Genomic DNA, 17,107 nt, shown 5'->3' on the forward strand with positions numbered 1-17,107 from the left:
GTCGAAATTCACAGTTTATATATCTGAACCATATTTAGCAGAACAAGAGATTGCCACCCTGTAAGCCAGAACATGGAAATTACTTTAAAATAGAATTGAAAATGTGCTTCTATTTCCAGCTCATGTGTTATCAATCCTCTACAACAAATATACACATAAATATTTGTGCGTGTATTTTCAGTTCGCAGTCCAGCCTACCTACGTTAGAGTCTCTACATTCATAACTGAAGCATTTTCTACCTTTATCTCAGTTCATAACTCCAGGCACATTTTTCCAAGAAGCTGACAATCTTACAAGGTCTTTAAACAAGGAATAACAGAAATTCCAACATCGCCCTTACTTGAGATACTTGGTTAAAACAATTAGAAGATAGTATCTGAGTCACAATAATATACATAATTTGAATTTATGCAGCTGAGACTACGGAGTTCTCAAAAATGCAGGAGGTCCAAGGTATTATAGATGCTTTATAGCATTCTGATTTTCTTCTCCAACAAATCTGAAAATACTGGGGTATAAAAGGGAAGACCCCTAAGCAATCGGGAGAACAAACTAATAACAGAGTTAAAGCTTTTCTCTTTGGATGGCCACACACACTCAGGGAGTTTATGTTATGCCCAGAGATTACAAGCACCCAATTAGAGCAGTCAAAACACCACTCAAAATGGAAAATCACAAGAACAACGCACAAACGCAACGCACGTGAAATTTAACTTTTATTTTTCTGTTGATAAAACCCAAAGATCCCTCACAGCAGCAATAGATGCAGATGTCATCTGCAGAAATGATACCTCTTCTTAATCTGTTCACCAAGTGTGTAGGGACTCTGTATTAGCACAGTACAGGCACTGCTCAGTAGTAACAGAGATCATGTTTCTTGGGATATTTTAATCCATCCTTTCCTTAATATTACAGGGGTTTTATAGTATTAAAGATGACTGTTAACGAGTTGTCTGTTGATTGGAATTTTTTTGTTGTTGCAATTTAAAAACTCTTAAATTCTACATGTACAATTTCTATGCCCAGATACACCTCCCCACAATTTGCAGTAGTTGACAAACTGTATCCAAATGCTACAATTCAGAATGAAAATGCTACTGCATTTAGCAGCTCTAGCTGCACTAGAGTTAAGTATTTCTGTAAAGTAACGAAACACACCTTTGTTCAGTAACAGAAGGGATATAAGTTTTAAAATGCACGTTTCTATCTTGTATCCATACCTTTCTTTTATATATATATATTTATATATAGCTCTAAAACAAATCTTTACTATTTTACAATTAAATTAAAACACATCCACAATTGGTCTAACTAGTGATTTTGGTCTCAATACTTTATAAACATTAGTTGTTCCATAAAAATATACAATTCAACAACATGGTTGTATTAGTAACATGGGGCCTTCTGAGAGGCCTATGACACAATCAACCACACAATTCAGTGCTCATGTCATCTAACCAATAAATATTTATACTGTATTTCCAACCGATCAGTATCTTTAAAATCCAAATTTCTCTTTGCAGGCTTACCATGCTTACAAACATGCAGAAAGCAATCACATTTTTTTCTTCTCCAGTAGATCAACTGACAAAGCACAAACTACATGCTGTCATTTTTAGATCACTAACCTTTTCCTTCCTTTCACATCCTCAATTATTTCACAATAGACCAGACTGCTCCATGTAGAAAGACCAGGGATTAGCCACATAGTAAGAACTGCACTTTTCAGTTAAGTTTTAACTTTTAAGCTTCTACAAATCCAATTACTAAGTCAATTAAGATGCACCCATAGCTGCCATACAAGGGAACAGACAGCCAGTACACAACCAAGTTAATTCTAGATATATACCAAAAGGTGACCTTAAAAAAAAAAAAAACACAAACCAAAAAAACCCACAACCCCCCCCAAAAAAAAACCCAAACCTGAACTACATAACTACAATCTCAAACCTGGTAGATTCCAAGAGGTGGATCTCTGTCCATAAATTTTCTTCATAACAGCACACAAAAACCATCTCACCATCAACACCGCTCGAGATAAGACATCAATTGCTTATAGCTGGAGATTTCCTTATTCCCACCACAGCACCATCCCACATAAAGTTTTATAGCAAAGGTGATGTAGTACAACCAAGAATTCTCCAAGTCAGAAGCAATCAGTAATAAACTGGTAACCTGGCATATAAGCCTCAGAACATTGTACTCATAAAGGTAATAATAATTTAGGTATTAACTAGTCCAAGACCAATACAGTCAGTCTGTAAATAAGACTACAATAGAACATACTAATAACACAAAAGAGGTATGACAATTAAGATGAATATTTCTTTTAAACAGCAGAAAGTCAGGGAAACATCTGGAATTCTTTTGCACTGCATTAATATATCTTCTGTTTCTGAATATAAAAATACATCTAGACAGGCAATCTAGAACTGTGTACGCTATTAGATTTTTTTTCCCCTTAGCTGCTTCAAGATTAGTACAAAATAATGTAAGTTACAGGAATGATTGTTGCAAATTTGTATATGTTGGCTATTACAAAATCATTCTATGAGAACACCAACTGTAAATTATTTACAGGCAAGGTAATACAATTTCTAAAGTAACAAATTACAATTTAGGAGAAGTGTAAAAAATAATGTACTCGCCAAAACATTATAAAATCTGGTATCATTATCAGCTACACAGTAGATCACAATTAGGTTTTGTAGTTGATATACAACATATTCTTCAGAAAAGTGCCAAGATACTGCTACATAAGAATCTTTTTTCCAAAATCATTTAGCAAAAAAACCTGCAGATTCTATGTTAAGTAATGAAAAAAAAAAAAAAGGCAGGGAAAAAGGGATGCCAATTGTACAAGTATGCGTTCTTAAATGCCTTTGAAAAGACTGCAAATTCACGCTTAGAGGTCTGACATGAAAGAGACTTCTTAAAAAAATCAATAGAAATATCCATGCATACTTTTTCAGGGTATTGTAGGCCATTTTAAAAGTACACATTCCTCTTAAAACTGTGAAACACACGGAGACTGAAAACATTCTAAAACCAGCAGAACTGCCAAGGGTCCTTGGGATCAGTAGTACAAAATCCTGCTGTACACCAGTCACTACTGCTGCACCCCAGGGGTCTGTACTGGGGTCCATACAGTGCAACATACTCGTTAACATGAAGCGTGATGGGACAGAGCCCCTCAAGTGAGCCATTCAAAGGGACCCTGGCAGGCTGGAGAAATGGGCAAACGAGAATCTCAAAGTTCAGCGAAGGAAAGTGTAAAATCCTGCACCTGGGGAGCAGTAACACCACGCACCAGCACAGGCGGAGAGGCTGACCAGCCGCAAAGCAGCCTTGCAGAGAACCATCCCAAGCTCACTGCGAGTCACCGCGCGCCCTGGCAGCAAAGCAGCCCAGCACTCTTCTGATCTGCGTGAGGAAGAGCGCTGCCAGCAAATTGAGGGGGGCGACACTTTCCCTCTGCTCAGACGCAACTGAAGCGCTGGGTCCAGTTTTGCACTCCCCAGTTCAATACAGACATGGGCATACCAGAGTGAGTCCAGCGAAGGGCCACCAAGGTGATGAAGTGATTGAAGCATCTGACAGACAAGAAGCTGAGAACTGGGATTGTCTAGCCTGGAGATGAGAAGGCTCAGGGGTGATCTTACCAATGGGTATAAACGCCTGATAAGGAGGAGTAAAAAAGCCAGACTCTTCTCAGCAGCATCCAGTGACTGGACAAGAGGCAACGGACACCAATGGCAATACAAGAAACTCCATTTAAATGGAAGAATGGACCTTTGTAGCGTGAGGGAGATCAAAAAACTAGGACATGGAGACTCCAGAAGATCTCTGGGCAACCTACTTGGAGCACTTAAAAACCCAGCCTGTCAGAGTCCTGAGCAACCTGCTCTAGCTAACTCTCCTCTGAGCAGGGGGGTTACACCAGACAATCTCCAGGAGTCCCTCCAATCTCCATCATTCTGTGATTCTATGACAAGGACAGGGTCTTTTGTAGCCCAGGCATTGGATCAACTGAGTCACAAAGCAAACTATAAAATGTAAATGGAATATATTTTCTCTCTAAGTTATCACATACAATGTTAATTTTGCTGCCTGCGTTTGGCCGATCTCATTTTTTCAAATCTCGACTCCATTTCTTCCAGGACCTTTGGTGTGTATCGCACAACTAATTTAACCTTTCCTTGAGCTGCCTTCAGCAGTTCTACTGCTTTTTCGTGGTGTTCACCTTCGACACTCTGCAAAGTATAAACCATTAAGTACAGTATTAGAAAACAGATTTTTTCATTTTTTGTACAACTTCTGTAAAATCAAATATTGAAGCATTCTAGTTTCAAGACTGCACAAGAACAACATCACCCAAGTTCAGGATTTATTCTTCAGCAAATCAATAAGACGTGATGATAAATTTTACTAATCAGTATTAAAAAAAAAAACAGAACAAAAGGGTAGCACAAAAATTTTAGTTAGGTTTACGCTGAAAAATTAAATTGTTTACATACAGTAAGTGAAATCAGGATAACATTAGGCAGTTATGGAATCACACTTAAAAATCAACAACTTCAGCAGGTCACTTATTTAAAATTCAAGATTATTTTTCTTCTTTTGGCATATGTTTTAAATTCAGTAGTCACCCTCAATTTGTGTATTAAGTTGCCACATGACAACTGCGAGATAGCTGCCTTCTTGATGCTATCCTGTGTTACAAGGCAATACAGTGCATACTGCGTGCCTGCAGTATAGCAGCTAACGTGCAGTGTGTTGCCTGTCTCAGGGCTCCACACGTCTCTCAGTAAATGCAAGGTATTCAAGATTAAGAATAACCTAACCCAACTCTTTAAGAACAGAATGAAAACAGTTTCCCTAAAACAACTCCCAGAATTTATTAGGGTTATATTAATCTAGTTACCAATTTTAAGTAACAGTTCTGAACAACTGCACCCACATATATATTCCTGGACAGCACACATTTTATCAGAAAAACTTATTTCTCCCAAACTTATTAAACACAATGATGGGACTACCCCAAGCCTACCTCCCACTGGTGCTATTAGAAGCTAGAAGGCAGGTGATGTACCTGTTGATTGGAGGGTTTCCCCGTTACTATAAAGTTACTTACAGAAAGAAAGACAACAATTAAAAAAAACCCAAATTATTTCTCTTCTATCAGACTTAGACAACACATAGATCTGAGTGTTTTCATTTTTGTTATTCAAGTGGATGTGTAGGTTGTTCTGTTTAAAAAGGCTAATAAAAGGTTTGTGAAGTTCTACGCTTATTATATCAAAACACCTAAAATTCTGGAGTACACCAATCTCCCAGCTGGAAAAAAAACAAACTTGTTTTAAGGCACATTCACTGCAGTCTTGGCAGTGGCAATTTATTTTTAATTTCTTCATTATTAAATTAGAAATTACAATTACAAGAATATGCCTGTCACGTGTATTAAGACGACAGGATTCCATCTGTAAACATCAGCAGACAATTCCTCTGAGACCACGCTGGCATTCTCAACAGTATTTTATGCACTCACTTGCTGCACTCTTTCAATGGCTATATCTGTATTTATATACGTGTATGCAGACATGCAGTCATCATTAGCTGCACCAACTGTCTGACGATCAGGCTCAGTTTTGGATAGAGTGGTGGTTTTGTTTTCTTTAAGGGGGTCTGTGGGTGAGGAAGGTCTCATCTAAAGAGAGTTCTACACCCATCCCTCACTGCTTCAAAGTAACAGGAAGGCCAAGCCAAGGACAGTTGCACCACTATGGTCATAATTTCTCTTACGTCTCCTAAAAAGTACATTTGGACTCCCAGGTAATAATCAGGAGCCAAGCATGTCAGAGATCTGGGCTAGCAGTGACTTCCCAGAGTACAGACACCTAGTAAGTCTCTATTCTTGTCAAAAAACCCCACTGGGGTTAAAAAGCATAGGATTTGGTTTGATGTTCGGTCTCAAAATAAAATTTGGTTTGCAGATATAATGCAGAACATTAAGCTAGCATACAGCTTCTCTAAAATAAAAGCAGGGGTTTGGCAGATATTTACATGCATTTCACTGGCAGCTACCGTAAGTCAAAGCCTGTCCACAGCCTCCTCTTTCCAGTCACCCTGTGTTTTATTTTGTATTGTAACTCTTCAGAAGAGGATACTTATTAAAAATAAATATCCACAACGGCATTTTAGACATATGCTCCTTAAAATATTCTAAAAAGCCTCTATTTCTGAAGCTCCATGCACTTAAGTGGAAAGAAAAAAAACACCACAGAACTGAAGATAGCACCACCTTGTAGTTCCACCTTATTACAGCTTTCATAATACAGTAGCATTTTTGTTGGGATAATGAGAATCTGGTCAGTCTAACTCAACATAGCATAACTACTTACCTTAGAAGGTGCAGAAAACTATTATTTAAAATCTGTATCATGAAACTTGGATGAAAGAGGAAGCCATAATGGCAGTTACTATTTCATACAACAATACTTTGAGTCAATTTATAGAACCCCTCAGAATCTGAAATACTGACATAAGTAGTACAGCTCCCAGTTGAGACAGATCACCAAAGCATAATCCTAGAGCTCTCTACAGAAACCTACTCAGGTTGTTCTTGCAAAGTCAAAAAGAACCTACTTTGCCAAGATTAAAAATGACATCGAGCTTGTGCCCTGCATATTCCCTGTGTGCCCCCACGTGGAAACAAGTCGTTACTGCTACAGAAAGTGAAAACCAGTTCCTACCACTCCGTTTACAGAAAGCAGCTGGTCTCCACGTTTCAGGCCTCCATGTCTATCAGCTATACCGCCAGGGATAATTCGAGAGATATAGATTGGAGAATTTTGTTCTTTGCCTCCCATAATGTTGAATCCAAGACCTTCTTCGGTTTTGGGTAGTTCAACCACTCTGGGATGGGAATGACCTTCGCTAGCAGCAAATGCAGCTACGGTGGCCTGTAAGGAATAAGACATTCCTATTTATAAGAAATTAAATGCAGACCCCTTAACTAGAGACGGCGACCAGACTGAAAAAGAATTTTTATCTCAAAGTACTTAATTGTTAAGACAAACGAGATGAATTCCTTAGATACCAACACTAGCATGAAAAATTTAGGACTCCAAGAATAAAATTAAAATGGAAGAAACTTAAAAATAACAAGTCTTTTTTATACCTTTTAATAACCCATTAAGTTCATCCATTTTATCAGACATCTAGATAATAGCCTTCTGAATTTTAAATAATCTTCTGCTTCTAAGTTAACAAACTACTGTATTTTACACCGGTTTGGGGTTTACCTTTGCTGTTGCATTAGCTCTAACTTCTGGGCTACTGCTGATATCCACAGTTTCGTATACGTGTTCGTACACCTTTAGAGACAAAACAGTTTAAGCATGGGGAGAACAGACATTTTTCTCCTTAGATTATACAACAAAATATCAGGTACAACTCAAAAATGTGTAAATTAAAAAGTACACGCCTCTAATAAGAAGTTACTCCCTGGTTCACTACAATGCATCAAGTGACAACCTACCTTACTATCAGGCAATACCACTCTTGGCATCTTTATCGCTCAGTTAATCCACACATATCCAGGTCTCAACCTAAATCTTCCCTCCTCCCACAGCATTCAGACCTCACCATGAATTTACAAATGCTTATAGCTAATCTCACACACCTGACTGGAGACACGGATGACTATCTTCTGTTGTTTGATTCAAGATTGAACTCTTCAATAAGGATGCATGCAAAATCACTTACGGACAACTCTTCAAAGCTCTCCTGACAATGCATCCCTCCCCACAAACCCCCAAATTTTCCTTCAACTGATGCAACTAATTGAATACCTTCAGAAAAAAAGAAGTTATTGAAAACACAGAGGCAATAAGAATACTAATGCTAAGGACATGTTTACACTGAGGGCTAACACATATCCTTACATCTACCTGTCAACCATTTCGACTTGCTACACAACAAACGCACCATCCTCAACAGGATGGAAATATTAAGATGACATCTGTATCTACAAACTGATCTTTTAAATTATTCCAGGTGTTATCATCAGTGGTAGCACTAACAGCAAGAGCAAAGCATATTCAATCACCTAAAAATCTCTGAAAGAGGAGCTGGACGGAACATAAGGTGGTGCAAGGCCCCACCTCAAGGTGACGCCAATACCGAGGCAATTGGTACTTTGTCCATTCTTACACTCCAAGATGACAGCCTGCTAGCTGCTGGTAAAGACAGGCTCTCAAAATAACATCTAAGAAGTTATTTGTTCCTGAGCCATTATTTAACACACCTATTCTAGCTTAAATGATTTGCTTTTGAATTTTAAAAAATAAGTTTTGTTCTATTAAACTTTGTAATCAGCTTTTAAAAAGAACAAAATCAGATTAATGCACTGAGCACAAAAACGAAAAGGTAAAACACTGGTTTTTAACTCAAGGTAACTGCTTATGTCAAGTTAACTTACCTCCCTTACAGCATTACAGAATTCACTTTGAAGGACCCTTTGCAATGCCTGTAGCTTTTGTGGTGGCACTTCTCCACTTCTCTGTAATTTTTCCAGCAACTCAATTGCTCTGCAGATGTCTACAGGAAAATAAAACACTAGTAATGAGTAATGCCTGAGGAAACCCGAAGTGTTTTTTAGTTTGGTTTTTTTTTGTTGTTTTTTTTTAAATTTTTTTTAAATTAACGGAGCAGTCTGTGTACATACTGGGTATACACCTTAAAACTATGTACTAGTTTCCTCTCTCCCATAAAACTACATATCTACAAAATGTTACATTAAACCACCGTACTTTCAGACTATTAAGTCAACCACAGCAATGCAACCCTGTAAAATATCCGAAGGTATCACTTCCATATGCATATTACAAAGACAATCTGATTTTTCCTTGAAGATTAAATCATATTGAACCATTTTGTTGATGTATATACTACTAACATTTCATATGCGTACTTCAAAATCTATCTACTGCATGGACAAAATTCTTTTTAAACAGCTAGAATATCATTAAATATGCTAACAAACCTTTTATGTTCAAAAAATTCGTTCAACAAGTAGACTTGTTGCTTCTCCTACAATAGCACTGAGAACTACCTGGCCCCAAACCTCTTTGTTCCAGTTCCTAGAAATTTGTTCCTAAGAATTCAAATTGTCCACGTTCTCATGAAAGTGGATGCTGCTTTGTGAAACTGAACTCCCAGTGAAGGATTTGGTTCCAGACCGGTACGACTCAAGACAGGCATCGAAAACTATGTAGCGTGGTCCTGGCAGCTCTACACGAGTAGCATATATTCATAGCTCTCACTTGTATTTCCAAAGCGTTATATTAGCGATCATTCTGAATCACGCAATTCCTTGAACAGAAGCAGAACAGTCTCTCAGAAAAGCACACAGAAAGGATTACCTTATCACAAAGGCAAAGAAGCAGTGATTAATATACTATATAAATAAGGCACAGATTATTTTAGAAAAGGATGAAGGCTAGGACATTGCTATATCCCAAATGCATTACTTTTTTCTGTAATTAATTTTCAGGCAATCATTCTTCATGTGAATGCACGTCTACTCAATAGCATCACGTCAGCACAGGAAAAAGTGCAATAGCCACAAACTCCTCCTAAAGACGAAGTCAAAAAAGAGAGAATTTATGTAACCGAATGAGAAGACAAGGGGGTGCCTGTTCTGAAATTAATGTCAAGTGCACTGGCCAGAGATAACCCACAGTGATGTTCTGCCCACTTTCAATGTTCTTTCCATCTCCATGAGTTATGAAAAAATGCTTCTAAAGCTTTTAATTTCCTAGCACACATTTTATATTTCATTTAACATATAAACTCATCAGTGAAATTAAAGAGATTCTAGATGTAATTTTTTTTTATGATGCAAAATCACCAGCTTTCTTAGTAATCCTTGTGTTCAGCAACAGCAGTACAAATTATCTTAATTTCATGAAGTCTCACACTTAACAGTTTGAAGTACAATGATCAACAAATGTCGACAGAAGCACTTCCAATCCTGCAACACTCCATAAATTCATGAGAAAGTCTGGTAAGTATATGAATTACAATACAGCTATCATTTAAATACTTGCAGATGTTTGCAGACAAATGACTACTTCATGCACATAAAAAGTACAGTTCCATGCAGCTGCTCTTGTGCCTGCAGCCCACTAACCATGAAGTGCGTGAACTTGTTATCTAACAGTTTGATCAGGACACTGCCAGAAATTTTAAAGGGCAACAGCAACCTACTGATCCAAAGAGTAGCTGCAGAAATAAACGCTCCAGAACTCCATTCGCTAATTTCTCGTCTTTTTCTGACTTTGTATTTCATCAATAAACTCGGTATATTTCCTACCTGGATCTCCTAACAGACAGAACTACATCACATTTTATACCCTAAGGAGAAATTGGCTGGTTTGGGAACCAGCTGTGTCTTTCATAAAGCACAGACTAGAAGCACACAATCCACTTGTCAAAAAGTGACTGGGATACACTGAACTGGATTCCTTTTAGATGAAACTAAAGCAGAAAATGCACTTTAATAAAAAAGGGCTTTCAGATCAAAGGACCAAACTGCTGCTGTAAAGTAAAAACCCAAAGCAGACAAGCACAGCATGAAAATTGGGTCCTCAGCATTCCACAGATCTTTTACCACACTGCACCACTTGCTCGGGCAGACACAGGCAAGGGATCCCACTACCACGACACTTTTTTCCCCCAACAGTTGTTTTGTTTTGCCCTGTTGACAGGACCCCATTATACCAGTCCGAAAGTGAAATGAGCGTAACTTTTTCCTACTGAACTGCATTAGGCACGACCAGTCAAAAGCTGAAGATTCAATCTCTCCCAGCAATACTGCTCTGGAAAGGAACTAGTTTGGCTGGGAACAAGTGGCAAAACACACCTTTCGTTTTCAAGAAAGATTGTTGACTGCCCTGTTGATGTAGTTTGCTTCCTCCTGAAGCACTGCTCAGCTGTATGTATTGATCAGCTGAAAGTTGATTGTTCCAGTAATGGATTTCAACAAGGATTGATGTAGAAATTACTCTAGAGGTAGATGATAAAAAAGCCCCACACATAAAACTCATTGTAAAATTGAATCCACACAACTAAAAAATTGATTTTCTTTTAACATTTTCATCCTTTTTGTATCAGTCATCCATTCTTCACAAATAATTTTTTGTGATCACAGGATGCTAGATCGAGGTTCTGACAAAAAAAAGAAAAAAAAAAAGATACATTTAAACTAAAAGAATGTGGAGAAAAAGCCAGGAAGATGCCACCACTCCAAGCGTATGTGTGAACTAAACACAGAAAGAGGAAAAATGCAGCATCTTCATAGATGCTCATTATTAACCACCTCCGCTGCTTCTGTTCAAATAGTCTGGATTCCTAAGACGTATGTAGAGGTATCACACATCACTGCCAAACCATAAGAATAACTTCAAAATATAAAATGTTGTTTCAGCCCTGCACTCCAGTGAATTTGGGTGGTGGTGTTTGCAATGCTGCTCGGAGGAGAGAACAGACAGGGAGAATTTTCAATTGCCCTGATGGCAAGCATATGGTAAACATTTAAAATCAGCTCGATTTCTACACTATTCTCTCTTTTCTTATGCTATATGCCAACAACATTAGTGATGTTCACTTTCAAGCTGCTGCTGATTCATCATTGAGTTATCTGCAGTCAACCCCATACAATTAACAGATTATTTCTGTAAATAAACCTCTTGCAAGTCTGTTATACTGTGTTCCCTTTTTCTTCTTTTATTAAAAAGACCAATATGCCAGGAAGACTAAATAGCTCCTTTGTTCCACTGATCCCTAAGTAACTCTGCAGATTTGTTTGTTTTCACGGACAGTGCATAGTGGCAGGGTAATGAAGTAGAGAAGGATGCTGCCCAAGGTTTAACTCCCGCAGACCTAACAAGAGCAACTAATCCACTGCCAAAGCAGCTGCCCTAATTAACAAGCTTCAGAACAGAGAGGGTAAATGAGCTGTGGAGTGGGAAGCAAAGTCCTTAAGTAACTCACTATTTACAGGCCTTCTCTCACACATTACAAGTGGTTCACTTGTGGAATGGGAAGGAAGATTAAGCAAATAGAAAAACAGAGTTCTGTGGTAAGTAACATGATAGTACCAAGCACAATCAAGTGGGTGTATCTACAAAAAAGCATCTAGCACTGCGAGTAGAGGGAGTGGTCCCAAGGAGACCCAGGGGAAAAACACTCCATTCATCCAATCGCCTACACTCCACTTAATTGCTTTCCCTTTCAAAAACAGGATTTCTCATTCTCTGTATTCTCATTTAAATTCCATTTCCCAATCCCTATATTCCTAAATATGCACTAATAAACCAACCATTTGTAATGCTATACAAGCATGTGTTCACTGAGCTACTGCAGACATTGCACAGTTCTGAAGAACCACCCTGAAGGAAGTCTATCGTTGTTTCTTAAAAGCCCTGGATAAAAAGACACAAACATACTATAGTTAGGTTCTGTATTTTACCAGTTTCCCTACTAATTCCGGTTACAGACTGCACCGCTATTAACAATACAAATTACTATGAAGTGGCAAATCGGGATGAAAACATAAACGCAAGAGACTAACGGAATTGAGGAGAACCACGAAAAAGTGTATAGGGACCCGTGCGTGTCAGTTGCCTGCTATAAAAACAAGAAAGTTATCACTGCTAAGACACAGCCTAACAGACAGGACTTGAACACAGCTAATTCTTAGCTTTCAGAGTAAGTTTCCCCAGGAGGAAAGAGAAACAAGGAGCTCTCAGGCCCAGCGGAGCTAGCAGAAGGCACAGCAGACCCATCTACAGGCGGCCTGGGGCGAGCGCGTCCCCAGAAACCCGGCCACACCCCGAAACGCGAGGAAACCCTTCGGGGGCTGCGCAAAGAACCGAGGGAGCGAGTGCCACCCGCACACCGCAAGAACCAGCGGCGAAGGGAGACATCTTCAGAGCAGCCACCGCACGGCCGCTCCCCAGCCGCCCGGGGGGCGGAGGAGCCGCTCGGTCCCCCGCGGCGGGCCGGAGTAGTGCCGCCATGGCTGCCCGCTCTCCCTCCCGGCACGGCACGGCACTGCACAGCGCGGCACGGCGGCACTGGCCCAGGCCTCGGGCCGGGGCAAGGGGGCCGGGGAAGGCCGCCCGCAGGCCTCGGGCCAGGCCCCTAGCAGCGCGCCCCAGTACCGGGCTACGGCAGCGGCCCCGCGGCCCCACCTCGCCGCCAGCGGCCAGCAACTCCCGTCCCTCAGCAGCCGCCGCCGCGCTCACCTCGCTCCAGCCGCACCGGCTCGCCCAACGCCGCCATCTTCTCCTCGCCGCGGCCCGACGGGAAGTGACGCAGCGCTGCCGGAAGGGCAGCCGCAGGGGGCGGGGCTGGCGCCGGCAGGGGGCGACATGGCGGATCTAGGGGGAATCTGGCAGCCCCGGTCGCGACAGCGGCTTCGGTCGCGACAGCAGCCTGCGGCTTCCTTGGAGCCACGGCAGCGCCCACCTGGGGTGTGCCCAGGGGCAGGGGCAGCGCGGGGCGGCCGCAGGGCCCTGCAGAGGCCGGCACCGCCCGCCCGCCGGGGCTGCCCTGGGCGCCGGCCTGAGCTAGGGCTGGTTCGCTAGGGAATGCCCTCTTCTTTTATTTTTTTCTTCATCCTTTAACGTGACTAAGGATTCGTCACACGTTAAAAACACCACACAGGGAACGCATCTCTGTCTGTGCACCCTGAGTGACCCTGGAGATGGAATATGTATAAAAAGGTTGTTCTGCCAGTGTGAAATGCAAAGTGTGTGCTTTACGTTTCTTTAGCATGGATTTAATCTATGTGTGGGGCTAATGTATTGCGTTTACCTTATGTATTAAATCGATGGAAGTTCAACATACTTTGTGAGTTCTTCCTGGAAAAGAGTAGGGGACTACTTCAGGACATGTATTCATATACTCATTTTTCTTCTAAGGGGTAGCTCTCCATGTTTGCCTTTGATTTTGACTGCGTTTTGTATTTTTGCTTTGAAAGAGAATGGCTCTCAACAGGTCTCCAAGTGCCTGCTAATGTGACAGTGATGTACTCCCTCCTTTCTGTGATTCATTTTAGTGCCAGTTTCCCTCGGTTTGAAGGATGCTGCATGTGCATTTCAATGAAAAGGTCATACGAATGGAATTTTGCGGGTGAACAAAATTAAATCCTCACAGACTAGTTTCCAGCAAGAAAAAATGGTTTAGCAGCTGGAACTATAGAATGCTTCTGGAATAAAATCCAGATGTTTCTATCACTGCGGTGCAGGAACTCCCATTCTATTACAAGTGATTGAAATTTTAAATGGCCTGGTCTGACTATGGACAGATGAGCCTATGGAGAAAAATGAGCGTTCAGCAGCATTTCACAAATCTTAAGATTTTTCCAAAAGACATGATAAGAATACATATTGAAACATATCTTTAAAAGTATCATTATTCTGACTTCAGTGAAGGCTAAAGAATCAGAAGTTAAAGCAGCTGCTTTAGCTTTCCTGTAGACTCAGTGAACTGGACAATGACGTTATGAGAACAAGAAAATCTCAAAAGCAAATTTCATTTATTGCTTCCACTATCTGCTTCACAGCACTGTCCAGCTTAAACCATATTGCTCCTGGAGTTTGCACTGACACATAACTGCAATTAAAAAAACACAACAAAGTTTGGGTTTCTAATTTGTGATCTGTGAAGATTGTTGATAGTAGTTACTTGGTAATAGTTACTTCGTTTTGTTTGTTCTTTGTTTCCAAAGAGGAACTTACTTTCTCTGATTATCTTTTACTTGAGAAAGCTAGGTCTTTTTACACGAGAAGTTCTGTGGATAGCAGGAAAATTAGCGGGGTTAGAATCTTAAAAAAGCATGGGAAAGAAGCAGTCAAAATGACTGCTTATTCTCTGTGGTGTTTGTTTTTTTGTAACAGCTATGGAACTCAACTGAAAAATATCTGAGAGAAATAAACCTTTAGCATAAAATTTGACATCGCTGTTTATTCTAATGAAAAAGCTAAAACTTGGCACAAACAACTTCTCTGTGTCCCTCAGGAGAACCAAAGACTGACAGGTTTCATATTCTGGTGGAAGAAGTGGTGGGATGCCAGTGCAGAACCACAACGGAGGGATGGAAAATAAGGCTACAGGTTATACAGAAAAAGAAATGGCACGCATACCTGTTTGATTTTCCTTGCTGAGGTGACATTTACATGTGCTGCCGTATTTTTTCAGGACCACCAGATTTCTGAAGTGGTGTCTTAAGATACAAAGCCAGGCACTGCTATGGCAGAGAGCACCCTCTTGTCTTCAAAAATAAGAAAATTTATTTGAATTAAAAGAATAGCCACTATGTGACTCAGAGGTCTAATCCTGTCACAACAAACTGTCTGTGCCACCCTAGTCAGGGAATCCCTATCTGGGTGTCTGGAGGAAAAACGGGTCCCAGCAGAGATTCCCAAAGAGTGGGGGGTGCTCCTCCTAAATGACTAGGTAAATGTATTTTCACAGTGGTGTGTGAGAAGCGTGAAAGATCTAAGCGTTAAACTTCAATTGATGTATTTTTCTAACTACAATGAAATTATTAAATTAGACCTGTTTGTGTCACTCAAGCTTGTGACATTTTTTACCAGAGTTACTTTACTTATATCTTCATTGATGAATTATCCCAGGTGTTAGTAGCTGTACTTTAAAGCCATATAAAATATCAGTGCAGTGTGCTGTAGTATATGTCAGTAGGGCTTCTGGGAGCAAGGACATCCTGCAGGTGTTTGTTTTTGTGTGACACTCTAGAGTTATTGTTGAAGGATTATCAATAAACAAGTGGTAACAGCCAATGTCTTCGTTGGAAAACAGTTTCATTACCAGTTCAAGAGAAAATGGAAATCAGTCTCTAGTGTAAGCTAACTTGAATGAAAGCACAATTTGTTTTAGGTGAGAGATCTTAGCATGTAAGAAGTTAATCCATAACTGAATAAGAGGATGAGCTTCCTCTATAAATTAATTATGAAGATCTTAATATTTTTATCATAGTGTCTAGCCAGGCAGCCAGACGTGGGGCCCTTGAATTCTAGACATTAGACACAGGTGGAGGGAATGCGAATATGACAGGATATACCCTATGATTCGCTAGGAGAAATGCTGGAAGAAGAGCAGTTCAAGAAACATTGCTTGCTTTCCTTCAAGCTTCTGCTTGGGTGCAAGGTTTGGGCTCGAGCTTCTTGTGAGAAAGAGACACTGTTTACAACTGTGCAAGCAGTCATTCTCATGAGCCTTTTTCACCTGGATTTTTTTTTTTTTTACAAGAATAGCTTGATTTGGTGTAGCTTAAATACTTTGTTACTGGATGTGCTAGACCCCAAAAGCCATCAGAAGGACAAGAAAATACACATGGGTTGTGGCAAGCTTTGTCTCTCTACGATTCTATCCGTGTGTAAACTTACGTCTTAATTCTCTAGGAAAATTACTTTCCCTGTGTATGTGTACATGTGTTTTTTGTACAAGTGTTCTTGTGTTAGCAGGACCATTCCATATCAGTCTTGTAGCTAGGTAGTATTTTCCTTCACATCCAGCTGACAATTAATTTAGTCACAAGGAGGAAGTATAAGATTCTGTAGATGCTATAGAAAACATTGGAACACAATCTTCTAAAATTTCATCGTCCCAATCACATCTTTAGAAGTGGAACAGTGCCAATGAATGCATTATTTTAATGCACAGATAGTACAAATCACACACCTACAGCATTTATTTATGTATGTGTTTTCACATACATATGGTCAACAATGATCTTAAAGTGCTTTTAACGTTATTAGGCAAAGGTTAACTCCAAACTGAAAGGAATTTTACTTAAATAATTACCTAGCTAATTTCTGTAGTTGGTATGTATGCATTCAGTTATCATTAAGGAGGAAATGGCAACTCTGTTACACAGCACACCAATGTGGAGGGGAAAAAAAAAGGATAGTAATGGGTGTCAGGACAATATATGCTTATAAAAATTGAAGAGGAATCTCTGCTGTCCAGAAAGAGCAATGTCTGCCTAGGAAACCTGAAAGGCCAAATTAACCA

General features: G+C 40.0%; 1 protein-coding gene across 1 annotated transcript; it reads right to left on the reverse strand.

Moving 5' to 3' along the window:
* Window positions 1-699: 699 nt before the first annotated feature.
* LIN7C (lin-7 homolog C, crumbs cell polarity complex component) lies at window positions 700-13,426 on the reverse strand. The gene is made up of 5 exons (XM_080405305.1): window positions 13,315-13,426; window positions 8,484-8,602; window positions 7,306-7,377; window positions 6,754-6,963; window positions 700-4,254 (listed from the first exon to the last, which is right to left on the reverse strand). The coding sequence occupies exons 1-5, from the start codon at window positions 13,349-13,351 to the stop codon at window positions 4,099-4,101; spliced, it is 594 nt and encodes a 197-aa protein (XP_080261431.1). The 5' UTR covers window positions 13,352-13,426; the 3' UTR covers window positions 700-4,098.
* Between the last annotated feature and the right edge of the window lie 3,681 nt (window positions 13,427-17,107).

Source organism: Falco punctatus (assembly GCF_963210335.1).
Source record: "Falco punctatus genome assembly, chromosome: 10".
NCBI lineage: Eukaryota > Metazoa > Chordata > Aves > Falconiformes > Falconidae > Falco > Falco punctatus.